Genomic DNA, 27,889 nt, shown 5'->3' with positions numbered 1-27,889 from the left:
TAAAAATTGACACGTTTATAAAAATATTAAATTACTAATATAAAATATATATATTAAAAAACTGATTCTCATTAAAGATAACACCTAAGTTTTTCACTGTTGCATTTGTGAAAAAGCAAAACCATCCAGTGTAGAAGTGAAGTTTACAATAATCAATTTTGTGATTAGTTTAAAAATATGTAAATACATTATTTATATGTATATGTATATATGATTTTAATTATTTTTAATTATACTAAGAAATATACTTTTTGTCTGATGAAATAGTTAAGACACCCCTCTTTCAAGTCAACCTGGACTTTTACTTAGCCCAGGTCTGGACTTTTGGTCAGTCTGTCCTTGAAATGTTTTTGGGTCTCTGTGATGTTGCAGTGACTCAAAACCGGCTTTAACTTTAATGCTTTTTTCACAGATGGTCGTCATTATATTATATGGGCGAGCTTTCTGCATGCTGAACTTCTGACAGTAATAGCTAAACCCAGCATGATTATATGTCGACTGAGGTTGCATGTGTAATGTGCATGTACTGTATATGTTTTTAAAATACCGCCATCTAGTGGTTAAAAGAGGCCTGTTGAGTTTCAGGCTTAGTGCTGAGTGAGATAATCACAGTGCAGTCAAAAATTTCAACTTTGTTTTTTTACGATTTCTGCTATATCTGTTTCAGGATGATTTTTTTAAATAGAAAAAAGAAACAATTAATGTGAAAGAAGCTAGACTTCCAATCATTCCCTCGCTGTTAAAAGAAAAAGAGGCCCCTCCTATTTCTAACAGTTTCAAAGCTGATGTATGCAGCCTGCTTGTCCTGCTTGGGTATATATGCACGTGACGACTGCTTTTTGATCAAATATTTATATGTCTGCTTCATTTACAGGCTGGATTTCTATTTAAAATCTGAGGCTTCTAGAGAAACACTGCCGGTATCTGTGTAAAGATCTGCTTCCTTTCCAGGATCTTTAAAAATAGAAAGTGACAGAAAGCAAGCCATGGTTTTTATAATTCCAGATGTATTTGGACTATTATAGTGAAAAGCAACAGAGGACTTCTGTATTATTTTTGGCTCAACTAAATATTTTTATTGTTTGAAGAAGAAAGAAACTCCATATGTTTCAAGAGACAGATTTATTTATAAAAATACAAGTAAAATGATTTGTTCAGTGTCAGTGGAAACTAAATATGATGCACATTTTCAAAGCTTGCCTCTTACAGAGCCATAGTTTATCTTTAATACTTCAGGACTTAATTGATTTAAAAAATTGATTGCTCTGGGTGCATATTTATTTATAAAGAGACATATATAGTTTTGTCTTTAACAAAGATAGAGTTCATGTTAGGGTTTAGTTTTGGAACTGATACATTATCCCAACTAACTGGTCAAACATTTAAAAAACAAATCGTTTAAATCCATAAGATATTTCACAAATATTAAAATTCCCAGGCCCATACCAGCACAGCTGCAGAAGTGAACCTAAAGGTTATGAGAAATGCTATTTAAGTTTTATCACTGAGTGGCAAAACATAACAATTTCACACCAATACTGGCAGTCCTGTGGATGATGTTTAGTAAACCTTAAAATTTATTCTGCTATTGCAGCATAGCTTCACATAACAATGTAACAAAAAAATAAAATAAAAAAATCAAACCTTTGAGTGCACCTATTGAGTGGGTGAAAAAAGTTCGGCATAAAGAAATGAAGTGAAGATGTGTTAAATGCATTTTGAACAAAGTGGTTGATGTTACACTTATTGTCAGCCCTGCAGCCAAAGTCTTAGTCTTCATTAGAGAAATCTACCACAGCATTACTTACCCTCCACCGTACCTAACAGTGGATATGAGGTGCTTTTAGAAAATAGTCATCCTTTGTTTTGTGCCAAACCCTCAAGCGTTTGTTTGGGTGAAGAATTTGCAGCTTGAGATATTTTTTGATCTTACATTAAAGATTGGATTTATAATAAAATATGAGTTAGATTATACTACTGTAATAAAATATTAATTTTATTGCTTTTACACACGTTTACCAGGGGTACCAGCAAGTGTGGAGGGCCCTTGAGTTGAATAAGTGCACTGTAAAATGTACTGACCTGATTTTACAGCATCCAAACACAAGTGATAGAGGAAGGTTATACACACACTGTAATCTGATATGCAATGCTTACAAAGTGCAAACTAAGTGCAAATCTCATCAAAAGAAATAAAATAAAAAGAAAAACCCACACGATTTGTTTTATGATAGAATTTTTCAGTGGCACTGCACATGCAGTCCGACATCCTCTGCGTGGCTCAATAAATGCCGCTCAGTCTGCAAACGTTTCACGTTCAAAAGTCCCTGGCGTGATCACGGTGGTCAAAGAGTGAACTGGAGGTCCTCGTGCCGTAGAACTTTGTAGGTGAGCCAGTAGAGCACGTTAAACATGAGGAAGCTCATGGGGAACACGGCTCTGGAGATGGTGTCGATCCTCTTCGCCCGCTCCACGAAACGCCGCCGGATTTCATAAAAACCTAAACCGGGAGGCAAGTCGGCGAAGACCGGCGTTGCGTCCATTTCCGGGGCGCTGGACAGGGAGAGTCCAATGCTCTGGAGGAGAAACCCTTGCTGCGCCAGCTCCTCTTCCTGTGGGGCGGTACACAAAACACAAGATGGAGCACAGTCGTTGGGATTCAGCCTGCGAACGTGACTGGCAATGAGGCAGCAGGTCAGGACGTACCCTGGCACAGGCACTGCACCGCTGGGTTGCGCTCCCATGAGCAGCATTGTTTCCTGGCGTGGTGTTTCCCTTCCCCTTGCCGTCACTGCTTCCCTGCTGATGGTGAACAGACAGGACATGACCCTAATCACTAAACCGCACTCTGCCTTGTTAACAGAAGCGTTCTGTAGGTTGAAAATATTTAAATATGTTGATAAATCCTGCCTCTGCTGTCCACACCCCCATCTCAAGAATTATTCACATCACAAGATGGTTTTGACCCATGTTGGATCCCTGCCTTTTCTTCTCATATTATCGGGGGTAAAACCGGAAGAAGCTGAGAACACACTGTCTGCAGTGAAACAAGGTGAATTGAATTAATTACAGGTCAGCGCTGCCTGCGTTTCCCAGTAGGAGTGCAGCATGCAGCTGAGCTGTGGCTCTTGCGTAGCTGGGCACAGTGAATAGCAGGTGACAGCTGCCCTGGGGGCTGTGTGGGTGGGCTGTACTCACAGCTCTCTGCTGCTGCTGCTGCTGCCGCTGCTGCTCTTTAAGCTTCTTCCTGAGTCTGAAGAACTCCTTGTGCTGGCGTGAAACGAAGTTAACAGCTGCGTACTCCAGCAGCGCGGCAAACACGAAGAGGAGACACACGGCCATCCAGATGTCTATGGCTTTGACGTAAGACACCTGCCACACCATGGGCGTTGCATCCGTCGATTAGTATTAAGACTGTGTGCAAAAGCTGATGGCAAGTAATTCTGCAGGGCAAACTTGATTTGACACCTTTATCTCTTCATTGTGTGTGTTTACTCATTAAATACTTTCACTTAGAGGAATAAAGGTTACCTATAAACAAAAGGATAACTTTGCTTACCTTTGGCAGAGAGGCTCTGGAGCCTGAGCTTTGTGTTGTCATGGTGAGCACCGTGGTGATTCCCAGACCCACTCTGGCCGGCGCGGCGTCCATGTTGATCCAGAAGGACACCCAGGAAAGGATGACGGTGAGCAGGCTCGGTATGTACATCTGGATCAGGTAGTAGCCCATTTGACGCTCCAGGTAGAATTGAACCTCTATGCAGGTGAATTTACCTAAACAAAGGAGGAGTTAGGAGATTAAACGGTGACAGAAAGGGCAGGTCGCTACAGCTGAGTTATTTCTTTAGGCCAAATGTTGTATTTATACAGTTGGGACTGTTTGGTTGTTTTTATCAGACATTGAGTGAAAGATTGTGAGTCGGGTTGTTGAATGTTTGACAGAGCCAGAGGACTAAGCAACAACCTGGTAAGACTTCACTGAAACTCTTCCACAGAATGAAACAGCAAATGGTTTGATGATTAAAATTATGATGCACAGAAAGGTTCATGTCAGGGTTGGTATTAATGAATTTGGTCTTTTAAAATAACAATAGCTTTTTACCTGCTCAGTAGTTGTGCTAGAGATGATCAACATTCATCCAACGAATGGATCGTAAAATCACTTTTAGACAGGCAATATTTAGCACAGTGTTAATTACGAAGTTTGCAATTCATATTAATTCCTACCTGACATTATGATGTTGTCTGTATTTTCTTTAATCGGATCATTCCTTAAACGTTACACATTCGTTTTTTAAAAACATTTTTTGTTTTACAAATAAAAATCTAAAAAAAGGTTAAGTGCATTTATATTCAGCCCTCTTTTCTGTGGTACCCCTATGTGAAAAACATCCAGTGAGGCCAATTACCTTTAGAAGTCACCTAATTAGAAAATGGAATCCACCTGTGTACAATTTAATTACAATAGCCAAATAATTGTGAAAACCATGTATAATTTTCCATCTATTTCATAATTAATGTGCTGCGTTGTGCTGGTTTATCTAATTTATTCCCAAAAATTAATGCAACAAAAAGCTAGAGCTGCAAAAAGAAAAATAAGAAAAATTTCCAAGGGTGTGAATACTTTTCCAAGAAGTTGCATGCCAACTTGCTCTATATTTGAATCAGCACTGAGATTAGGTTAGTTTTAACCCAACAGGCACTGTGCACCAAGACTTTATATCATCAGATTGCAATATACTGCGTACCTGTGTTGTAGTTCTTGGTACAGTAACCAAGACCTTTCTCCTCTTTCAGCACAAACTGGGGGAGCGTCAGATCATCGGCCACCTGCACCGCTCCGACATCCAGCCACTCAAAAATAAGGTCGTTCATGGTGTAGCCAACTAGGAAACACAGAGAAGCTGCACAGTGAGCAATAAGTTCACTGACCAAATCTACACACAATTTCTGGTTTGGTCTTCCATGAAGGATGAACTCACAGCTCTCCAGCTGCATTATGCATGTCTGGCTATCCATGGGGAAGTTCTTCAGATCCATGGGGCAGGAGAGAGTGAGCGTCAGCCTAGAAGTCAAAAAGCAGCAAAAATGTTGGAACGATTTAAGCAACAAAAAGGGTGACAACCCAACTCTCGCAACAAACAGTCGTCCTTTCTTTCCAATCTTCGGAATTTCATCAGTGCAGTTTTTATTTCGAGTTTAACTTACACGAGTCACATGAAAAAATGAGCAAATACTATCCAATTCTGCCTTCTAAGAGAAGGATATCTAATACAAGTTTTAACAATACTTACATATTCCAAAATACAACTGAACAATCAAAGCTGAAGATTTAAAAACATTTTGTAAAACGCAATAAAAAGATTTAATAAATTAGAGTTCCCGTACATTTAGTCTCAGTGTCACACCAGGTCCAGATCATTAAAACATCCATGCTATGCATTTTGAATGAATAGGGCAATAAACATATTTATACTATTATTACTTTTTCTTTTGTTGGGTTTAGGTTTATGTTTCAAGTTCAAAGGTTACATGAGAAGTTCAGAAACCGGCAGGAAAGCTGATGGCTTGGCTCATGTCTCTCGAAGGTGCTAACGGAGCTTCAGACAACGCCTCTCGTGTCTGTTGTTCTAATTATAACTCAGTACCATTACGCTACATTTCACCACTGCTTCAGCGGCTCTTTACTGACCTGATTTATTTTGCCCGCAGTTATAGTTTGACATGAACTTGCTCATGTAGTGTTCTGGACAGTACAATTACTAATGAACTGAACTGGGGTGAGAAAATCCTCTCGCAGGCCGTGCAGCATTCTCAGAGGTTTTGATTAAAGCCGCGGGAGGCGGAGGCTCACGTTCAGATTTGAAATGAGGGAAGAAAAGAAAAAAAAAAAGCACAGTATAACCTGATGCTGTAGAGGACGTTTCCATTCTGGAATATCCGGAGCAGTTTGTTGTCGGTCGTAACTTCATGGAAGTTTGCTCCCTTTTCGTTTGCAAAGAATAGATCGGGTTTCCAGATGGAGTCCAGCATTGAGGGGTCTAAGTCCAGGGAGTCATCTGGATACTCCTTATAGGCAAGTCGGGGGTCATTCCACTGCTGCCGTAGAAACACATTTAGCCGGTAGTCCTAACAGTAGGAATCAGATATGAAGGTAGTCGAGACATGCAGCAAAAGTGGCAGTACAAAACCTACAGCATGTTGCAAAAATGTTTATTTAGCTACACTCCTTAAACTTTTTCACATTTTACAGAAACAAACTTCAATCTATTTTATTTGGATTAACTGTGAAATATAAAGAAAATTATGCATGATTTTTTTCTTTTTTTACATTTTTATAACAAAATATCTGAAAAGCAGGGCATCTATTTATATCTGACCCCATTTTCTATGGTATGCCTAAATAAATGCCTTCAAAAATCACGTAATCGGTTAGAGTCAATCTGTGTACATCAGCAGTATTAATACATCTGTTAGCATTTTAGTAATATCCCAAGCTTTGAATATCTCACAGAGCCGTTCTACCTAAACCTAAACCACTATAAAATAAACAGCCAGAGCTGCAATTGAATGGTTTAGACCAGGGCTCTGCTACTTTACAGCCCAAAGAGACATTTTTGCGTTAAGTACATCAAAAAGCTAAAAAAAGCAAAACTGGTTTAGAGCTGGAAATCTGTTTTTGTAATTTTTAAAGAGCAGCTATTTTATTCCCATTTTTAGGTTTTAACAAAGGAAAACATAAAAAAAAAATCTAAAGGATGATGCCTGTGTGTTTTGATATTTTCACATAATTTCTAGTCAATATTAACTAGAAAAACAGATCTAAAAAAAAAAATGACTTGTACTTTTAATGTCATTCTGTTGTGGAAATTACATGAAATCATTCCATTAAAATAACAACAGAAAAAATCTTTAAATCCATTTGTTTTTACATCTATTTTTGAAAACTTCAGTTGCTTCTTTGTCTTTTTTTTTTTGTTAGTTTATAAGAGTCAAGGTGGCACTTGCAAAGAACCACTTGCGGCCCTGGAGCCACAGGTAGCAGACCCCTGGTTTAGACCAAATCATAGTCAAGTGTTTGAATGGTCCAGTCAAAGTCCAGCTCTAAATCTAGTAGAATATCTGTGGCAAAATGTAAAACAACCCTGCTGTCTACAGTTGTTCTCAATCTACAAAGTATTGACTCAGGAGAGCTGAATGCAACACTTTTCTGAATTTTATTTCTGAAAGAAAAATTGCAAACCATGTGCGACTTTCTACCCACTTCACAAACATGTGCTACTTTGTGCTGGTCGACCACAAAACAATTCTTATATTAATTCTTAATTCTTACATAGACGTTTGTGATTGCAACATGACAAAACGGGGAACACTTCAAAAGAAATAGCACTGTACATTTCTAATGAGATTTAAACCTTTTTATATCTTGCACAGGTGTAACAAGAGCACTATGAAAATTGAAAAAGAAAATCACAAGCACACAAACTGTCAGCGTGAAAACTGTCATAAAGACCAACAAACAAACCTAAGTGCTCTTAAACTGAGTGCACTTACCGTTTCAGCCTAAATTTTTCAGGCTTTGCTTAAAGGTATTTTCTGCACAAAGTTTTTTACTCTAAGCTTGAATAAATTAGCACATGCAGCCATCTCAAGACGCTTGCATGCACCTAATAAATTATTAATGTGTTTCTGTGTGACAGAGACCTTGTGCATACAAATAATTTTAAAAAAGGAATCGAAAGTTGCGCAGTGAACTTAAGATTCTGCTCAGAGGTAACTAATGTAACTTCATGTTTGAAAGTTAAGTAAAGGGTAAAATATCAAATAAAAAATATTGTCACAGAGCTTGTGGTTCTTTCTGATTAAAACCCAGACTTAAAGTATAGGTAAAGTCCTTATCACATGTTAGATATAAAGGAAAGCAATGTGTAATGCTAAAACAGATTTTTACGTGTTATCTAAAGAGAACAAGATTAACAAGAACAAAATGTATTTTTAAGTTTTGTGGAAAAAAACTGATTTAAAAAAAAAAAATCCTTGCCTTCATTCATAGACCAAACTTAATTTAAAAATATAGATTTATTTTTAGGACCACACTTAAAAACAAAGGGCTCTGCTTGCAAATTTATGTGCAAATGTATCTCTTAGCCAACATTTTTAGTGCCACATTGTAATACCTAGCTTAAAGTCTTTGGATGACTGTATCTTGTCCTTAACTACCATAAACAAATAGCAAAAAATTACATTTGTGACTTTAAAATATTTGGCCAAAATGTCATTATAATGTGTAGTTTACTGTATGCTGATGTATTTGTAGAGTAGTATTTCTTTGGGTTCCAAACAGAAGTTTACTCAGATGTTCATTACACACGTGCAAGTTGTTAACTTGAGTCTTTTAAGGGTTTATTCAAAACATTGTCTTTCCTAAGTGTTTGGAGGTGGATGGATGACACTTTTTATAACTTTAATATTTTTTTAAATCAAGAATTGTATGTACAGGTTTAACTTTATAATAGTTTTTTTTTATGTGCATTAGTTCAAGAATAAACAACCACCTAATATCCAACCATCTAATATTTAGATTAATGTCCCTTACCAAGTTGCAGACATCACCAATCGTCTGGCATCATCCTGTCTAAACATTCAACAACTTATTGGAAATTTTGTGGCATCTGTTGGTTTTCTGGTATGGACTCATCTTTTATTTGTTAAATGGGGTCATGGCTAGAGCTTTATCCATCCCATGTGTTGTATGTTTAGGAGAAGGGTGTCCAATGTACTGCCTGATGGCAGCCCTTGGAATAATACAAATTTGGCCACCAGCAAAAGCCAAATAATTTTTTAGAGCAGGATTCTCACAGGAAAAAAAAAAAGCATATTCATAAAATGAAAAATGTTTGGTATAAGTGTTAGTCTTTTATTCACATTTTATTCTAATTTTACAGTAAGTGGGACCGCAAACAGCATCAAACTTTGCTAAGCCTAAAAAGAATAGAGTAAAAAATCTAAATGAACAAAATAGAACAATAGTAAACTGTCTTTCTTTTAATGAAGCAAAAATGTTAAAAAAAAATTTTAACATAGCCTACCTTGTATACTTCATTTAAAATAAGACGTTTCTTTTTGTGCAAGAATAAAACAAATATTCATTTCACAGTGAAGGAGATTAAACTTTAAGGATTTAGATATATGGACCTCACATTTGAAACGAAACAAAGAAGAGCACAGAACTGACTCACCATGGTTGTTTCAGTGATGGATCCAAAGCTGTTGATGAAGATGTTGCAGGTGACGTTGACAGGAGGACCTGACAGAAGCAAACCGTCACCAAACATCACCGAAAAACACTTTCCCTAAACACAAAACGATGTTTTCTAAGCAGAACACACAAATTACCGGGACCGACAAGAAGCATAGCTTTCCTCCAAAGTAACATCTGCTTGTTACCTCCACGTCGGGGCCATGTTACGGGACTAAACAGGCACATCTTATTATGTTGTCATTCCTGGTACACTCCCGTTGGTGTAATCCATCTGCGGCCCACTGGCGGGATAAATATTTCAACCGCTCTTTTCCAGATGCAATAATTTATTGATTCTGCTTTAGTTACATTAGTGTATTTATAGCTAATCGGTGGGAGATTTACCCAGCATGCACTGACGGGGGGGGGGGGTGCGGAGCAAACATGAAATAAATATGAATCTCGACCCTGGAGGCTAAAGGCGAAGCATGTCAGAGGGAATCTGCTGGCTTCACTCACAGACGCTGCTCAGGACTGGACTGAAACAGGCCTGTGGGGTAACATGCAAGGATGACTGCACACTTGTGACAGAGTAAAAAAGTGATGGAAAAGAAAAGAGAATCCTAACTCAAGGCTGTGGGTCAGCGGGGAGAACAGTCACAAGCCACGATTAAGGAGAAAACATCCTCGCCTGCAGAAATCTCCCCACTCTTGTTCGTCTGTGAGTGATTTTGTGCTCCCTGGCTGCTCAGATCGCTTCACAAACGGGCTGCTCACACCGCAGCGCTTTTACCTTTGAAATTGGGTCTGATGCGAGCGTCGTAGCCAGATGTTCGCCCCATCAGTTTGTCCAGAAAGTCGGATGGAGAGGGAGGCTTGAGCGCTCTGCTGGGGAGCTTCATCTCCTTACAGAGGGCAGATCTGGCAGGTGACAGGACAACCCGAAGAATATTTGACCCATTTCTGCCTCTAATAACATCTAAAGTCTTCAGTTTGACTTTAAAGGGGCATTTCATGCACACGTTTTAAGCTACGGCAGGGATTTATTTTTAATTAAATCATTACAAGGGCGGGTTGTTGGGGCGGCTGCTCAGTTCCATGTAGGAAGCTACTTTCTCCTGTGGAAAACAACTCCAAGTAACACAAGGGATCTTTCACTTCTGATATCATCTTAAAACCTGGCACTTGGAAAGTCTAAAATGTAAATATTTAGAATATGTAAACATATATAGATTTTATGGTTGTTTTTTCTTCTTCTTTGTATTTATTATTTTTGCTTTAACCTGCCAATGGGAGTAGATGGAAATTAGCCACCTGCCTATAATCTCATGTACTTAGATGTAAATGCTCAATAGTACATATTATCCATCATATATATATATATATATATATATATATATATATATATATATAAAAACTTGAATAATGTACACACTTGTCTTAGTTTACCAACCAAAATCTTAATGAAATCACCTCATTTTTTTGTCTGTTTCTATAGAGTACCCATGGCGTTTACTTTGGAAAACATTTGTCCTAATTGGGGATAATAAAATATTTAACTCTAGCTTCCTCTGTGAGTAAACAGAACTGTTGACAAGCCTCTCTCTGTCTGAGAGGCACTTGGCATCATCTTGTCAGACCGCATTAAACGCAGTAGTAGGCACACACTCCAGTAAATACACTAACCCTAAAGGCGACTAAAACATTCCCACAAAGCTTTTCTTACCTGGCTTGTAGGAAAATGACAAAGCAAGCCCAAAAATGGCACCAGTTGCTTAGAAGCATTCCTGAGTACCGGATAAAGCGGATAAAGCAAGAAAAAGAAGAAAAGCTGAAAAAGGAGAAACGGAAAGAATGCAGGAAACTTCTTCTTGTTGTGGCTGTCCTAACAGGGCTGATCCGGCCAACAGATGAGCCTCTCTCCCTCAGAGCAGGTGTAAAGTACAGGAAGCTGCTGCTGCTGCTGCTGTATAATTTAAAATCCAAGGGAAGTTTTTTTTTTTTCTTCCTCCTCTGTCTGTTTGTGTGGATGACTTCAAGCTTGAACTCTTTTTTTTATGGCCATGTGATTGCTGAAAGAATTACTGCAAGAGTATTTAAAGGAACAGTGCGGTTTTTAGAGCAGTCTGGCACCACGCTGCGTCTTCTTAAGTTTGGGAATAATCAGGATTCTGGCCACATGAGAAGAATTAAATTAAATCGGTAGATAAAATTAATTGCAGAACATTTTAAATTAGTATTGAAATTTTTAATGCATAATTTTCAAATAGTAATACAGCAGCCAGGTTACCATTTATCTACAGATTTGAAATAAAATAGACAGCATCAAAGAATAAAATAAATAAAATAATTTTGACTTTTTAAGTCTTAGGCAACCATTGAATTGTACACGCCTAAAGGGGCCATGAAATAAAATAAAAAAATAATGTACTGTTAGGCGATAACCATGCAGCATCTACATTATCTGAACTTTAAACAATGACCATATTATATAAAAAAATAAAACATTTGTTGTACTCTTGTGAATTGGTGTACAGCATTTAATTTTGTCTAACTTACATGCAGAAGGCTAATAAATTCTAAAAATAATTTATATATTTAGCAAATATGAAGTAGTTAATTCAGATTCATTCTAATAAAAACCAGAAAAGTTTTGAAAAAAAAAAAATTCACAAAATAATATTTTTAAGTCTTTATATAAAATGAATCTTCCATAAATTAACGTACGGATTGCAACATTGACGATGAATGCTAAACATTTGTACCAAATAACTCGTGAATCATTGTTTCAGCTCAAGCACACATCCACTTATTTATTTCTCCCACGTTTGTCTTTAGTATCTGGTTTACTCATCTTTTAGTTTTTTTTGCAGGAAAATTTAAAGCCAGATGCTGAAGAGAGGAGAAGGCGGCGGTTGCAGCCACTTACTCGTGTAAAATCATAATCGGGCAACGCGATGGGACGTTACGGCCGCACGCGTTTGCCTCACATTTGAAAGCTCCTTGTGCACTTCGTTCTGGAGCCCACAGTGTCAAATGAGATCAAGGATGTGTGAGAAAATGAAGCACGAGAACAATCGAAAAAGCAAGAAGCCCAAAGTGGGAGAAAGGGAAAAAGAAGAAGAAGAGGGGGAAACATTTCTGCCTGCTTGCTCATTTTTTCCCCCGGACAAGACGGGAAAACTAGGCCAAGCTTTATTCTGGTGTCGGTTCGTTGGGAGTTGGACGCTGGATTGACTTAATATGAACTTCAACACGCTGTAAAACACGCTCATTAAGTGTCACGTTTCTAACATTACCCACTCGCTTAATTCTCCCCCCACCCCCCAAAAAAAAGGGTTTTTAACCGAGCCGAGACATTCCTCATTCGCCCTCTCCATCACTTCGAGCAGCAATCTGCCAAGCAACTGGGAATGATTCTAACTCCTCGGGACAGATGAGTTCAACCTCACTGACTGCAACAACCGTCTAAACAATCGCAGCTTCGGATGGAGGTCACTGCAGCTGCTCATCACTGCCATTATCTGGAGGCAGAGCTGAAAATAATGGGTTGAGTCCAATTTAAAAATAGCTTTTATTGCAGCTTTTCTCACAACAAGCTGCACCGATCACACAGAAGGAGGACAGTTCAGCTTTGTGAATGATGGGAGGAAGCGGAGGGGAGGGGCCGATCACAAATAATGGTGGAAGGAAAACAAGACAAAGAGTTGTCATGTGGCAATAACCCAAAAAATCAAAACAAACATAATTAAGACAGCAGATACAAATCCCAAATATGAAAATATCCACAGTTTAATATACATTGATCCTCGCACTGCAAAATACAAAATCCTACCAAGTTTTTCTGATCTATTTTCTAGTGTAAATATCTTACACTTCAAATAAGACTAAATTAACTCACAAGTAACTTTTCTGCAAGATATAAGAGCTTGTTTTAAATAAAAAAAAAATCACTTATATTGATAAAAAAAGTGCTAGTTCCACCAGCAGATTATTTTACTTGTAACAAGACTTTCCCAGTGTAACAAGTGAAATAATAATGGAACTAATACTTTTATCATCAATAATAAGACATTTTTATTTAAAAAAAAAAAACTCCTGTATGCTGCTTGTAAGTTAGTTTAGTCTCATGTTATGTGTACCAAGATATCTGCAATAGGAACTATACATAAAAAACCCTTAAGATTTTGTGTATTTTGCAGTGATAATTTGGTAGCCATGAGTGGTTGTGTCTTAATGAAGGAGGCGATCACTGCCACAGTTCGATATTCGTATGTAGAAAAACTCTCTCTCTCCTGAGTGCGACTGTCCGGTGGCTCAGTCCTCATGGATGTTGAACAGCTTGGCCACCTCGTTCAGATCCGCATGCTCCTCTCCGTCCTTTATGATCTACAATTTTCCCACACAAACAGCTTTCAGTAAACGCATCACGTAATTGAAATTGAATTCTTCCATAAACCACGAGCGGTACCTTTCTTGCGATGGGCATTCTGTTAAACACGTTCCACAGGATGATCCCCACCACCACCTTCTCTCTCAGGTAGAAGATGACTCCTTTCCCGTATTCGTCCCTGTGCTCAACGACAGGAGCCGGCGCCGCCGGGGCCACCGCGCTGGTAGCCGTTTCCTCCGTTTCGCTTTCTGAGCGGATCCCGGTACCTGGAGCATGATCATAGAGGAAGCTTCAACCTGACCGTTTTTATTTATTTTTATCAGAGTCAGATTTTAGATTTTATTCAATTAGAATCAATATAGTGATTATTTTTCCACTTTTTTTGTGTTTTTTTCAAGGGGCAGCATTATGTTTTTTCCAGCCACGTTGTGCTATAAAATGGCAACTAAGAACTAACAATGTTTTTACAGTTATTTTTTGTTTTTGGGCATGTGCACTGACTGATGGCACCTTTTGAATTTCGTTGTTCTTGTGACAATGACAATAAAGATTTATCTTATCTTATCTTTAATTTTCCAATCAGTAACTGAAATGTATTGTGACAACGATAAATCAAAATTCTTATAAAGAAAAATTTCACGATAAATGATAAACGATAAAATAAATGCCCACCCCTCTTGAATTCCCCCGATTTGAGACACAGAATAATTCTTTTCTCTTTTATTCTAAGACAATAGGTCTTAAACAAAATTGCAATTTTTGTTTGCTTCTTATATTCTGATCATCTACATGATTTGTGTGTCTCAGTAAATGTAAATATTTCTATATACTGTCTCTTCATACATGCATTTACTGCAGCTTCTCTCATTAAATACGCAATTTCCTATGCTGCAAATGTGCAGGCATTTCACACAAACCCAATGCAACACACCAGCAAGACAAAAACAAAATATGGGATCATTAAATATATTAAAACACTGAGCACGCCTACCTGACTCCTCAGTAGCAGCTTTGGGTGTGTCCTTGGCAGTGGCTTTGGCAAACACTCCTACAGTCGGCAGGCTGCTGTCAACAATCCCAATAGCCTCATAGCCGACATCGGGTCCCAGGTCGCTCCTGTGGAAAGGGACGAAAGGCTCACCTCAGAGAAAACTGTTTCACATCCACCTCAAAGGGAGAAACTAAGAGTTTTCAAGTTTACTCCAAAGTTATTAAAAATTATTAAATCTACTTAAGTAAAGTACAGATTCTGGAAAATTGTACTTAAGTACAGTAACGAAGTATTTGTACATCGTTACTTCCCACCACTGACCAAAACATAGACTGATGCCAATAAGGTTTGTTGGCTCCCGTCATGTTCTCTCCTGCAAGCCTCCCGCTGACGACGGCGTGGTCGTGGTGCTCCACCCGCCTGCGGCCCAACCTGATGTCATAGAAACAGGCCGCATCTCCAGCCTAATGGGAAACAAACACGACTGAGCACTTTGCACATTACAGACCAACAACGATAGTTCATAATCAGAGGTGGGTGGAGTAACCAAATATTGTACTCGAGTAAGAGCAGCAATACTTCAATATGTTTTTACTCAATGTAAAAGTGAAAAGTATTATGCTTACTCAAGCACTGAGTAACTGATCAAAATAGAAATCATTTAATATTTAAAAATTACAGATGGACCAAAATGTAAAGTTACGTGGAAATTTAGGTATTTTAAGGGCCAAACTGAAAATAATTTGTGTAAATAACAAAATCAAGCAATTTCTTTTCCTGAAAAAAATTTCTTTCAAAATAAAACTTGGAATTTAAGAAAAACTGCAGGTGTGTGTCTGGTGAATATTTGGTTTAAACAAGCTTGTGCTTCATTCTGTGGAGTTATTCACAAAGGGTAAAGTGTCCAGAAATTTTACTCAAGAGTAGCAATACCTCATAATAAATGTAACTGAGTAAATGTGACCAGTTACTATTCAATTCTGTTCATAAAGCAGGAGATGAGGAGCACTCAAATTCATTTTTCTTTTTAATCCAACATTGTGGTGCATAAGGATCTAGTCGAATTCAAATCTGGTCAAAAAAGCTACAGAGCAAAAGATAATCTGACGACAAAAAATTATTTAAAAAAGAACAAAGAAAAAAGATTTTTGAACTGGAAATGGAGGAATTTTATTTGGTTTTTTGTCACATTCATATAATAACTTTATGCCTGTTTCTCATTTCTTCTATCAACATTTATAGCGAAAGATTTCATTCTTTCAGAGGAACACATGACAGAGCTGCTTTTCTATGCTACGACATGAACCAAGAACTTATCTGACCAAAAGGGGGCACTATGATCACATAACACACAGGTGTCAAACTCCAGTCCTCGAGGGCCGCAGTCCTGCAGTTTTTAGATGTGCCACAGCTACAAAACACTGACATGAAATGTCTTAATGACCTCCTCCTTGTGTAGATCAGTTCTCCAGAGCCTTAATGACCTAATTATTCTATTCAGGTGTGGTGCAGCAGAGGCACATCTAAAAGTTGCAGGACAGTGGCCCTCGAGGACTGGAGTTTGACACCCCTGACATAACATAACATTTGCAACACAAATAAAAATCCTAAACATGATCTATATTCAGAAGCAGGATTTTTACTTACCACCCAGATATTGGACCTGGCCTGCAGCTCTGCGTTGACCCGATAGCCACCAAAGTCCGAGTCCACCTCTAGACCGGCAGACTTGGCGAGGTCAACGTTGGGCTCCAAGCCGACGGCTGCGACAATGTGATCCGTTCTTACCTAATAGGTAAAAATCAACATAATTAGCGCCTGATAATTCCATCTGGTGCATTGGACCAAGATAAATTTGGTTGAAATGTGAGCCTACCACTCTTCCATCCTTGAGTTTGATTTCTAGTTTATCATCTTTGTAGGACACGGATTTGACCACCGCTTCCCTGATGACCTTTACACCCTCTAACCGGACACACACAGAGAGAGAAACAATGAGAAAATCAAGAGAAATCCTATCGATATCGCCCGTGTCAATCAAGTTGTACCTTTCTTGACTTTTTCTGTTGTCCAGTTGCTCAGATACTCAGGCAGAACCTTGCCCATGTTGCCCTTCTCTGGGAACATCTGAATCACCTCTAATCCGGACTCTGTTGCTGAAAAACAGAAAGGAGATGATTGACACACAAGCAAAACGGTTTGTTCTGTTATGTAGGACTATCAGCTTGATTCATCTTGAAACTTTCACAGCTTGTCAAGAAGTCTTACATCTCCTGCCAAGCGCGCAGGCCAGCTCGCTGCCCAAGAATCCGCCTCCTATGATGGTGATGGACTGTGTGTTTCTTGAAACTTTGTCCAGGGATTTAAAGTCGTCAATCTGCAAGTAAAACATCTCACTTCAGACGTTTTAGGATCTTAATAAGACTGAAAAACTCAACATACTTCAAAGCAACAATCTGTCTGTATTTACTTGAAGTTTAATGGAGTACATTTTGACGCTACACTATTTTTTGCTATTAAAATAAATATGTATTTTGGGCTGCAACTATCAATTATTGTAATCAATCATTCTGAAAATGAATTGCATTTAAATATTGGCACATTTTTCATTTAACCACTTAAGTTTTTTCTATACAGTATAAGAAATACAGTAAAAGATGCAAATAAGCAAATAATTCAACTACTTTTTTGAAAAAGAAAATAAAAATTGTATTGCCTAAAATGCAATAACATAGCAACCCTTTAGCGTACGCTCAATCATTTGTAGCAAAAGATGCATCTGCAGTTAAAAATACTGTCTACTATTCTGTTGATTTATTTTATTTTACTGGAGAGCAAAAGGTGTTTAACAGAAGGTTTTTATTTTTTACAGAATTTGAACCAAGTAATATATTTATAATATTTAGAACCACATTTAATGGAAATCTTTTGCAGAGTGTCTCTCTACCCACTTTGCACATCTACATACTGCAACTGTGAGTCATTCTACTTTTGAGAAATTTAACTTCTAATAAATGTGACGCCACCTAGTGGTGAAACTCTGACCTTGCGGAAAACTGTTGTCCTCTTCATCACTTCTTCTCCAGCTCTTTCGATTACCTGAAGATTCCTTGGGACCCCACCTGAAGAAAAAAAAAAGTCTAAATTAGATTCTCTCACATTTCTATTAACTATGGTCAGTAATATCACAGAATGAGTGCTTACCTGTAGCAATTAGGCACTTGTCATATGAAATCTCCATGTCATCATCAAGTTTGACTTTGTTTCCTCTGACATCCATATGAACCACCTAAAATACATAAAATTTGGTATTTCAATATAAAGCATACTAAACTAGACCACTGTTGTGTTTATTTATCAACTAAATCTATAAACCAACCTTCCTGCCAGTGAGGACAGCCACTCCTCCATTTTCAGCACTGCGCAGCTCTTCTGTATCAATGTAAAACGAAGGCGGCTGGAAGTAGATACTGTCAAATAAACACAGCAGTGTTGAAAATGTATAGCTTTCAAATATAAAAGAAATGCGACTGATACAATAAATGTCAATAGCCCTTTAAAAACTGGCAAACACCTGGAAGGAATCATCCACCTTGGTCATTTCAGCTGATCGGCAAGGAAATGATTTGATTTACAATCAGAGGACATCTAGGCCAGCCAGCAGCTGAAGCATCCAACAGTCAGTCAAAACAATAAATGAAGGTCACTAGGCATAAAGGAGGCTTGCAGGGAGGGAGATAAACACCAAACCAATGAGGCACCATTTTCAAGATCATTGTTGTCTTAATAATAACGTACTTGGTGCTGCAAATATTCAACGATAATCTGCCTGAGGCAGCTCAATAGCAAACTAAATATATAATTCGTTTTCAAACTAATTGGTCAAACTTGTGTTTAAAGTATTTGAGAGTATTCTCGCCAACAAGCTGGTAACAACTTAAACCAGACAACTCGGAAAACTGCATACATGTTAAACATTAACTTAGTGAACTTGCAGTAAAAAAATGAAAAGAAAAAAAAACACAATGTGGAAGCTGTGGTCTTGAACAGTTTTGTAAGTAGGGAGAAAAGCGCAGCCTCCATCAAACAGGACCCAGTACTATTTATGAAGGAATCCCTCCAGTCTGGTGACCTTCTCTCATTGTTGTGACTGACAGTCCAGCTGTTGCCTGCAACATAACGCCTGGCTTGTGACGCCCTCTGCTGCTCATTCCTGGATTGTAAACTGAACAATGTAGAAAGCCATTTCTGATCTGCAGTGGGAGCTTAAATATGTGCCTTATTGTATTAATTTAAATTTGTGAATATATAAAACTTTTATCTGAAACCCTTTGACTAGCGTAGATGCTAGAGCCATACAATACGAGGTCAGGTACAGTTGTTGAAAATTGTCATTATATAATTTGTGACCACATTTTATTTACTCTTCTTCTTATTTGATTATGAGCACACTTTTCCCCATCATGTTTTCTGAGCTTATAAATTTGTCAGCTGAAATCTACATCAAGTTTACACATGGATGTCAGCCCAGCTGCTCAAATGTATCATTTGCAGACATGGCCTTAAAGGCAAGTGACCCAAAATATAAAGCTCACCAAAAATACAGATTTTTTTATTAATATTTTTCACATCCAGCTAATAAACAGACTAGATGCTCTAGTGTAGTTTGCAGTGACAGGTTTTGATTCGCTTGAAGTTTTCTCTGTGCTAAATTCAGATAGAGTTAAATTCAGAGCAAAGTAAACAAACTACAAGTTTGAAAATGAAAAGATGGAGAAATTCAACAAATATTCAAAACAACAGTTTAAAGAACATTTTTAAATAACTCAGGGTTGCATGGAAAGACTGGGAACCCACCTCCTTTCCTTCCCGTTCCACTGTTTGAAACGCAGAGTTTCTGTTACACTGGGGTCGTCAGAGAACCACAGCTCCTTAGAAAGAGGCGGCCTCATGTACGGAAGGTCTGGCTCATCAGTTACAATCAGTACCTGCAGCAACAACAACAAATATATTACAGCTTAGGAAAAATAGCCTCTAAAAATATAGACTGAATATTTTCTATGTACGTTAGATGAGGAGAAGCCTGACTCACCTTGGCACCGGGGTCTCTGGCTCGAATAGATCGGGCAGCTGCGAAAGACGCCGTACCTCCACCAATCAGGAGGTAGGGGGCGTGTGAGGGCAACGAAGGCTTGGAATCTGCAGCTGGTCAGAAAGAGATAAGAAAGGAAATAATCAGTTCATGGTCTCATTAAGATAACAACCACATAGTGATGAAATAAAACTTTGAAAAACTATAAATTTACAAGAAAAAGAAAAAAATGATCAAGAATAAGAATGATTAAGATGCTTGAACCTTTTCAAATAGCAACAAAAAATGAAATATTGTTATTCTGGGTTCGACTCTTCATGGAATTTGGTTGGTTCTGCTTTGGAGCGTTTCGTTGCTACAACCCAATCTTAAACTGAACTCAAAACGGTGTTTTTGGATGTAGATCTTAGCTTCTATTCACAGTTTTGTAGCCGGTTCTGAAAACTACAATTACCAATCCCTCAGTCCCTTTCCATCACTCTAAATGACCCGTAGAACTCGCACTGTGTGAGCTTTCAAAACATACAGCTGGGATTTGGGGAACGGAAGGGGCGTGGCCTACAACTCGCAGCACTCGGCTGTATGTTACCATATTCTAAGTGAGTATGGTAAACAAAACAGAAAAATAGAAAAAATATAGTGTGGTATCCTTAAACTGTTATTTTCATCATCAATTGCAAAATCAAAAAGACATTTTATACTTTGTAAACACAGAACTGGACAGCCTTCATAGCGCCCTCGCCGACTGCAGCATGTCATTCTGAAACCACGCTCCTTTCAGTTTTCTGGCTAATATTTATCGGTCACTACACAAGAAATTTTGCTTTTCTTCTCAGTCTTACCCTCCTCAACTCCAGCATCAGTGAGTGGAGCTGCTGCCTCTTCTGCTGAGGCTTCTGCCAGTGGCTCATCTACTGCGAAAGCAATACATGAAATCGACTAAGAATTTGAGCTACTCAGTAGTAATGGAGAAGGGACGACCCATGCTTTATGGTGGGAGCATTCAACAACTGGGAGATGTAGTGTAAAATCCAAAAATAAGTTAAAACACCAAATTAGGCCATCATGGTTATTTTCTATGAGGGCAGATTAAACTTCACAAATGTACTAGCCAATAAAACAAAAAGTATTGAAACAGAGTAGAGAGGGGGAAAAAAACAGAAGTGGCACTGGTGAGTTGGTTTCCAAAGGTTGCAGTGAAACTGTAAACAATGTTACATAAAAATGCACACGACGCCAAAATATCGTCACGGTTCATGAAGGAACTTTCGAAGAATCTGATTGCGGACTACAATCAGGTGATTGTATCCTGGATACAAATATGGCATGTTAGTGGTTTCATGCCAAAGCTACGGTTTGTACAGGAGGCATAACAAAACACGTATATGTTTGGCTAGAGTAAAAAGCAGGCAGCTGACCTGGAGGTGGTTCTGCAGTTTCACTGGGGGCCGCTGCTTCAGCATCAGGCGCAGCGGCGGCTTCAAGTTTTGTCTCAAGGGGGGCTGAGCAACAAACAAACACTTATAAACACCAATCACCGTAGACTTGGACTGAGCGTAGGGAGAGAATAATAAAATACACGATATCTCTTGAAAATGGACATCGTCTCTTGACATAACACAATGTCAAGAGACATCGTGTATTTTATTATTCTCTCCTTACGCTCAGGAGAGAGCGTATGGAGAGATATATTTAGTAAACTTAAATATACCACTATTACTGAAAATACATTTTCCCTGATAAAAATCTGGTTTACATAGCAGTAAAGAGGAAGCTGAACTGAGTACTGCAGAGTCAGCTGCTTTTACACCAAATCAGTTCAAACTATGAATAAACTGTCCAATCAAAACAACGTTCAAATGACGGCCGCTCAAAGTTCTGACCATAGCTATAGACATCACTGCCTCAAAGCACTCACACTCTATCATGGTGGCTTCAGCAGCGAAAACACAAACAATCAAAAGTAGGCATTTTTAAATACAGATGCAATCCTAGACATTTCTCTCTGAAGGAAAATAAAACGACCGAGCTCACCTAGAGGTTCTGTATGGATCTGTGATGCTGATTTCTGTTTTCTGGAGGCGATTGCTGCCATCCGCTCCCGATGTCGTTCCTGGTCTCCTTTTACAGTAATTACAGCCTGGGGGGGAAAAAAAATCAAAATAATAACATTTCAACTTACATACAAACAAAATGTATTGTATAGCACTGAAATGCATTGTAGAAATTCAGGAATATATTGGGAATATTCCTACTCACGTATGTTAAGCCACCGACAAAGGCTGCTCCAACTAGGAGGGCGTATTTCAGGTTGTCACCGCCTCCACCCACCGGCCCCGTGGACATGTGCGCCACAGGCACACACAGAGGCGTTCTGGCATTGTTCCACCCTGAAAAAGATCATTGGAAAAACTTCATCTACACAACTGATCTCAAATTGTCACCTTCCTAAAAAATAATGGCCAAAGTCCTTTTTTTTTTTGCCAAAAGTAATTTTGGGGGGGGGGGGGGGGGAGGAATTAATAAAAAATAAATAAATAAATAATCACCACCTTTTTCTTTCCAAAAATGACTTGGACCATTATTTTATGAATGTTATGATTTATAAAGAGAAACACCCTCATGTAAAGAGTCAATTGGAATTTTGACAGGCTGGACACCTGTGAACATACATTGGCTTCTGTTAAGCTCTTAAAATGGACTTCTTATGGTTTTCTTCCAACAACGCCTTTATCTGACTGCACAAATTATTGTTGAAAAGTGGAAATAACCTCCCACCTGAACAGAAGATCTCTGCAGTTCCTCCAGAGTTAGTGTTGATTAATGCTTTCTTATAAGTCTTAAAATTCATGAGTGTGGGAAAATCTTATATATCAATAATTCAACAGCTTGTTGGTTACTGATAACTTCATCCTTCTCTACTACTGGTCACATTATGAGGTGCATGCTATTTACGATTTATGGTTGTGAGCCCTTTTCAGGAGTTCTTATAGTGATTTCCCCCAAACCATTTTACACTAAGCCACATTCACCCAACAGCTCTAGAAAAAATGCACACATTCATACACTGACTGATCACAAGGTAACTTGGGGTTGAGTTCAACTTTAGCACCTAAAGGAGCTTTCCTCTATTCCTTTGCAGCTGTGTTGTAGATTTACTGCTACTGCTGTAAATCTTACTGACCCGTGTAAGATTCAGCTGAGAGACAGCTTTTTTTTTTTTTGCCCATTCCAGTTCCCAACTTAAAATAAGTAGTGTTGTATTAATTGTTTTATTCCAAACTGAATGCGGTCTGAGTGTCTTTATGTTTCACAGCAGAATGCCATCTGCCACAGTTTGTAATGGTAAAAATATATTCTACAGCAACAAGCATCTCCTTTTCTATTCAGTTTCTCACAGAGCTAATTCACAACAAATTTTAAATCAGGACACTTTACAAGTCAATTAGTTCCCATAGTTAAAATTAATGTCAGCTGTTACATACTTTTAAGTAGTATAACCTCGTTCTTCAATGGGCCTTGTTTTATCATGACTTCATTTGGAAACTATGCATATGAAAAGTATCCAAATATAGATGTGTACAAATAAAATGGACCATTAACAATCCACTTTGCGAAGATGAATATTGTCTTGATATATCTTAAAATGGAGAGAAAGCAGAAACCTCTATGGATGGAAAATTAGGCTAATTAAAAATAGCCCACACTTCTGATGGAGTATTTCTCTGCTAGAACAGTCTTGCACGCTGCTGAAGGTCAGGTTGGTGCCTGTGCTTATCCTTTCACAGCCTCATAATGGGGGGCGAGAATATAATCCTTTAGATAAGAGTCAGCGCATGTGATCATGGCAACAATCAGATGGGTGGTCTCACAAAATGGTGCAACACCTGTCAGAGAAACACTGCAGACACATCAAACCCATGATTATTGATAGGCTGCACGCGGCCCCAAGAAATACTCTACATTTATCTATCACCAACTATATTAATCATTACTAATGCATCTGAAAAGGCAGCGTCAACATTTGCTGATTGGCTAGTTAGCTCCGTAGAGAGCATAAAGGTCGGGCTAGGTAAAAACACAAACCTAGCAAGCCTGCACACAGAGCGGTTTAATAATGAATCAAAGCATACATTTATTACAAGATCATTCATATCTGGATAAAGGCCAGCTAACCGGAAGACAACAAGGGTATCCATTAAGTTCACCTACCCGCTCTCCTCACGTTCTGTCGGCATACAGTAGACGAGGCTCTGGCCAGAGGTGCAAGCTTCTTCCACACAGCCCTACATGTCAGCATGGTGGCTCGGCTCAGCTGCGACAGCTCCCACTTGCACTACCGACAGGTCGGGCAGAAAGCTAGTTACAATTAATGAAGACCGACAGACGACTAGCAGCCGCACACACTGCACGCCAAGGCCAGAGACAGGTCATACGTTTCAAAGGAGTGCTGGGTAATTGCAGAGACTGTTTACACAGGGAGATTAGCCACTGCTAACCGAAGCTAAACAAGATAACAGACTGGAGAGAAAGACGGCATTGCAGTTTAAAAAAATAACAATGAGACATTCCCGAGACTGAAGAACCTATACACTATCACCGTAATATTTTAGATATAAAATAATGAAACACAATTACTTCTACAATTTAAACGTACATTTACGTCTTAATGTAACATTCAGGTTGGTTATTTCATCTGACATCTACTGAAAGTTCCCTCTTTCAAGGCTCTTTGGTCAGGTTAACTTCTTCTTGATTTTTGAGAAAATAAAATTGTTTCAAGACGCTGCTGCCCCCTACAGCTCACAACGTAACGCCAGAATCAGTTTTATTCAATAAGCCTGTGACTTCGGATCGACTTTACTCTCAATGAAGACATTTTAAATATAAATAACAACAGTTGGTAAATATATATGTTTTGTAAATATGTACATATACGCTATTTTTATAGTGTATATGTACAAAGACGAAGAGAAGGTTATCTTTCTTATGATATGTTCACAGAACATCGCAGACCAAAAGCACCACAAATACACTTGTAAATAAGTGAGTAAACAATTATTTATACATGTGATGATTTTAGTAAAATTGCAAATAGATTACATGAATGAATAAGTTCAACTGTGCTGCCTGTACCATGTCCTGCACATGGTACATGCAGCAGGGAGTTAAGATGAGCAGAGCTGCTGATCATCCTCCATAATGGCTGTTATAGAGATTTATCTGTGCACGTCCATCACTGTGTGATTTTGGCTCTTTCATAAAACAGGACAGGTCCAAACTGCAAAAGAAGAAAAAAAATCACACCATCAACCCTACTGTTAAATGTGGTGGCGGCAGCATCATACTGTGGGAATTCTTTAGCAGGGTCAGCAAAGCTGGTCAGAGGGAAATTCTCAAAGAAAACTAAGTATTCACTCAGCAACGTTAAAATATGGAATTCGTAGAGGCAAATCTGTTATTATTTATGTTGCATTGTTTCTGTGTTTCTTGATTTCCTTGTAGAAGGCTTGAGATCATATTATCAGGATAATTATATGTTCAATAGTCCTGCAGTTAAGTTTAAAATGTGTGTTTAATTATTTATCATTATTTATCATACAATATAACACCAAAATGTCCAAAAAAAAACACTAAATGGAAAACAATTACTAGTTAGAAAAACAACCTGAGGCTAATCTTAACATGAATATCAACATATTCACATAACAGATATTCCAACCTGCTGCAAGTTTTCACAAAGTGCTTCGAAACATATTTAGTTCTAACCCAGACAAGCAGTTATTGGTCAACAAGCCACAAATGGTGCAGATAAGAGCAAAAGATGGCAGCAGTGATGAATGTTGCAACTCCACCTGAAAGAAAGCAAGCTAAAGAAACAACTCAAGCTGATGTTGTCGGTCAGATACATGGTGGCTTTTGAAGAGGGGGAATAAAGTGTAAACTGGAGATCGGTGGAAAAGGCGGCAAGTGTCTTAATTTGAAAATGTAACCTAACCCAAATGAAGAATTAAAATCTAGACATAGAGCAAAGCAAATGTTCAATATCAATCATGTCTTTGTGTGATTGTGTTGACAAAACCAGTTGTTTGAACAGTGTAACTGCAGGGGACAAGAAAGGAGAGATTGAGGTTAGTGCTGCTCAAAGGCGTGTATTTGTATTTTTTTTTTGTATCATTACTATTTCTTGGGAAGCAGCAGAGGATTTTATGGCAGTTGTGGTGATAAACTGATGTGGAGGCGCGCATTGCTATGGGTACAAAAAGGCAGACAGCCAGGAGAATTATAAGCGGAACCAATATGTTGGGATAGAAGAAGGTAAGCAGTCCCGGTCGGTTTGATGAAAGAAGTCTAAGAAGTTTGAAACTCTGATGACTTCACAGGAGAATACTCACAGCGAAATCCAATTCAAGTCTAGGCCACAAGAAGATATGAGGTAAGTAATGTGAAAAATACTTAGAGCTCCATTACAGCGTTGACAATCAGGAGCTGAGACGGAGTTCTCCTGTTTTTTTCAGCCAGTGGCTTTATGAGGCGATTGGACACAGTTAAATCAGCAGCACTTTAATAAAAAAGGAGAATAAATACCACAAGAAACAGGAGAAAAGATATAGGGGGAAAAAAAGAACATGCAAAAAACACAAATCAAGGCTTTAGGAACAACAATCATTTCCGTTGTTAGCCTACATCTTGACGGATCTTTCTCCAAAACCTAAGACAAACTGTATAAAAAGGAGGATATTTTTATAATGCCAATGCCAAAACCTTCTGCTGTAGAAGTCTATGGAAAACAACGAGTCAGAACACTCCCATTATTAATCAGTAAACTGATTGATTCATCCACCAACACAGAAACAAATATTTAACACATGAAACAGCAATAATAGGAGGATAGTTCATCATACAGTAGATTCACTCTGACATTAACAGTATTTATAGTAAACTTGTCTGACATTTGCAAAAATGAGTAAGCTTGTAAAATAATTTGCCCTATTTTACTGAATCCTAACAGACGTGGTAGGTGGAGAGGCTGCCTCCGGTATAAGATTTTATATTACAGAGAAAGAAAAAAAAACAAAAACAATAGGAAATGCAAAGGCTCCAGGATTCATGTAAACCATTTCCAAAGAACCTCAAACAGGTGCTGGCATGTTGATTTTGCAACCTCTCTTATCACTCCTTTGCATAAGAACGAGATACGTTAGTTTAGAAAATATGGCGATTTGTTTAAAAAGGGGTTAAAGCATTGGCAGAAAATGAGTTAAAACAACAAAGCAGCTGTAAAACCACAACCATGAACCTGGTTTTCTGTGAGACATGTTTGATACTTGCACTCCCTTTCCTGTTAATATGTAAGTATTAATATGAGAAGCAGGTTACAGCATTAAGTGTGGCAGTGACTAGCTTAGAGACCAAACTGGAAGTGTGAATAAGGGATATTTTGATGGTGCTTTGCAAAAAGTATTCACACACCTTGTACTTTTCCACATTTGTCATTATATTTTATTGGAATATGATGTGTTAGATTAACATAAACTGATGCATAATTAAAAAAAAAAAGTGTGTTTATTTATTTATATTTTTTTTACAAATAATGAAACAAAACGTATCCCCCATGGCATGATGCTGCCACTCCCATGTTTCACTATGGAGGACAGGGTGTCCAGGTTGATGAGCATTGTAATTTGTCATTTTAACACTTTTTCCCATCGGAGTGTAAACCTCTGATCTAGGAGAAGAAAATCATCCCCAGAGCATGATGCTGCCACCACCTGTTTCACTGTAGGATTGGTGTAATAAGGGTGATATTATGTTTTTTTCCAGAACATGCAGCATTTTGCATGTAGGCCAGAAAGTTCAGTTTTGGTCTGATCTGACCAGATGCTTGCTGTGTCCTCTAATTTAATGGCAAATTAAACTATTTTCTCTTCTGTAATTTACAGATTCTTTACATGCACACATACACTGTTATAATCATATCTTATTTGTTAAAAAAAGGTAATACAAATTAGGCTCTATTTGGGTTGGTTGTAATGTGAGAAAATGTGATAAAGTTCAGGGAGTGTGAATCCTTCTGCAAGGCACTGTTTTGAAATACAATGTAGCATCTCACATAACACACATTACCAGTCTTTAAATCTATCAAACCTTTTGCATCTGCAGGATATTTCT

At 38.2% G+C, this 27,889-nt stretch overlaps 2 protein-coding genes across 5 annotated transcripts; both read right to left on the bottom strand.

Moving 5' to 3' along the window:
• Positions 1-1,169: 1,169 nt before the first annotated feature.
• On the bottom strand, positions 1,170-11,150 carry LOC102235498 (glycine receptor subunit alpha-2-like). 2 transcript variants are annotated; one of them, XM_023341915.1, is made up of 10 exons: positions 10,968-11,150; positions 10,035-10,162; positions 9,240-9,307; positions 5,906-6,129; positions 4,983-5,065; positions 4,749-4,886; positions 3,560-3,774; positions 3,199-3,372; positions 2,707-2,802; positions 1,170-2,612 (listed from the first exon to the last, which is right to left on the bottom strand). In XM_023341915.1, exons 1-10 carry the CDS (start codon positions 11,024-11,026, stop codon positions 2,346-2,348), a joined length of 1,452 nt encoding a protein of 483 aa, XP_023197683.1. In that variant the 5' UTR covers positions 11,027-11,150; the 3' UTR covers positions 1,170-2,345. The 2 variants fall into 2 exon arrangements, with proteins under 2 accessions (XP_023197683.1, XP_014327103.1); XM_014471617.2 differs by lacking the exons at positions 10,035-10,162; positions 10,968-11,150 and adding an exon at positions 9,397-9,599 and having other exon boundaries at positions 4,749-5,065.
• Positions 11,151-12,796: 1,646 nt separating this feature from the next.
• On the bottom strand, positions 12,797-24,168 carry aifm1 (apoptosis inducing factor mitochondria associated 1). 3 transcript variants are annotated; one of them, XM_005806650.2, is made up of 18 exons: positions 23,930-24,168; positions 21,977-22,107; positions 21,752-21,857; positions 21,136-21,219; positions 20,560-20,631; positions 19,718-19,830; positions 19,483-19,613; positions 18,005-18,095; positions 17,830-17,914; positions 17,671-17,747; positions 16,894-17,002; positions 16,674-16,781; positions 16,502-16,590; positions 16,273-16,413; positions 14,947-15,089; positions 14,626-14,750; positions 13,713-13,900; positions 12,797-13,630 (listed from the first exon to the last, which is right to left on the bottom strand). In XM_005806650.2, the coding sequence occupies exons 1-18, from the start codon at positions 24,015-24,017 to the stop codon at positions 13,559-13,561; spliced, it is 1,953 nt and encodes a 650-aa protein (XP_005806707.1). In that variant the 5' UTR covers positions 24,018-24,168; the 3' UTR covers positions 12,797-13,558. The 3 variants fall into 3 exon arrangements, with proteins under 3 accessions (XP_005806707.1, XP_023198401.1, XP_023198402.1); XM_023342633.1 differs by having other exon boundaries at positions 20,560-20,628; XM_023342634.1 differs by lacking the exon at positions 20,560-20,631.
• Positions 24,169-27,889: the final 3,721 nt, after the last annotated feature.

Source organism: Xiphophorus maculatus, chromosome 11 (genome assembly GCF_002775205.1).
Source record: "Xiphophorus maculatus strain JP 163 A chromosome 11, X_maculatus-5.0-male, whole genome shotgun sequence".
In the NCBI taxonomy this organism is placed as follows: domain Eukaryota; kingdom Metazoa; phylum Chordata; class Actinopteri; order Cyprinodontiformes; family Poeciliidae; genus Xiphophorus; species Xiphophorus maculatus.
Note: the sequence above shows the minus strand (reverse complement) of the source record. Positions and strands in the feature narration are given on the sequence as shown.

Bases quoted from the DNA above. Each gene is read 5' to 3' on its own strand.
- LOC102235498 (XM_023341915.1), bottom strand. From the start codon at position 11,026: ATGCTTCTAAGCAACTGGTGCCATTTTTGGGCTTGCTTTGTCATTTTC. The intron at 6,130-9,239 runs GTGAGTCAGTTC...TCCTACTGTTAG, and splicing joins CCATCACTGAAACAACCATG to GACTACCGGCTAAATGTGTT. The intron at 5,066-5,905 runs GTTATACTGTGC...TTTGACTTCTAG, and splicing joins AACGTCCTCTACAGCATCAG to GCTGACGCTCACTCTCTCCT.
- aifm1 (XM_005806650.2), bottom strand. From the start codon at position 24,017: ATGCTGACATGTAGGGCTGTGTGGAAGAAGCTTGCACCTCTGGCCAGA. The intron at 22,108-23,929 runs GTAGGTGAACTT...GATCTTTTTCAG, and splicing joins ACAGAACGTGAGGAGAGCGG to GGTGGAACAATGCCAGAACG. The intron at 13,631-13,712 runs GTACCGCTCGTG...GGAAAATTGTAG, and splicing joins GAATGCCCATCGCAAGAAAG to ATCATAAAGGACGGAGAGGA.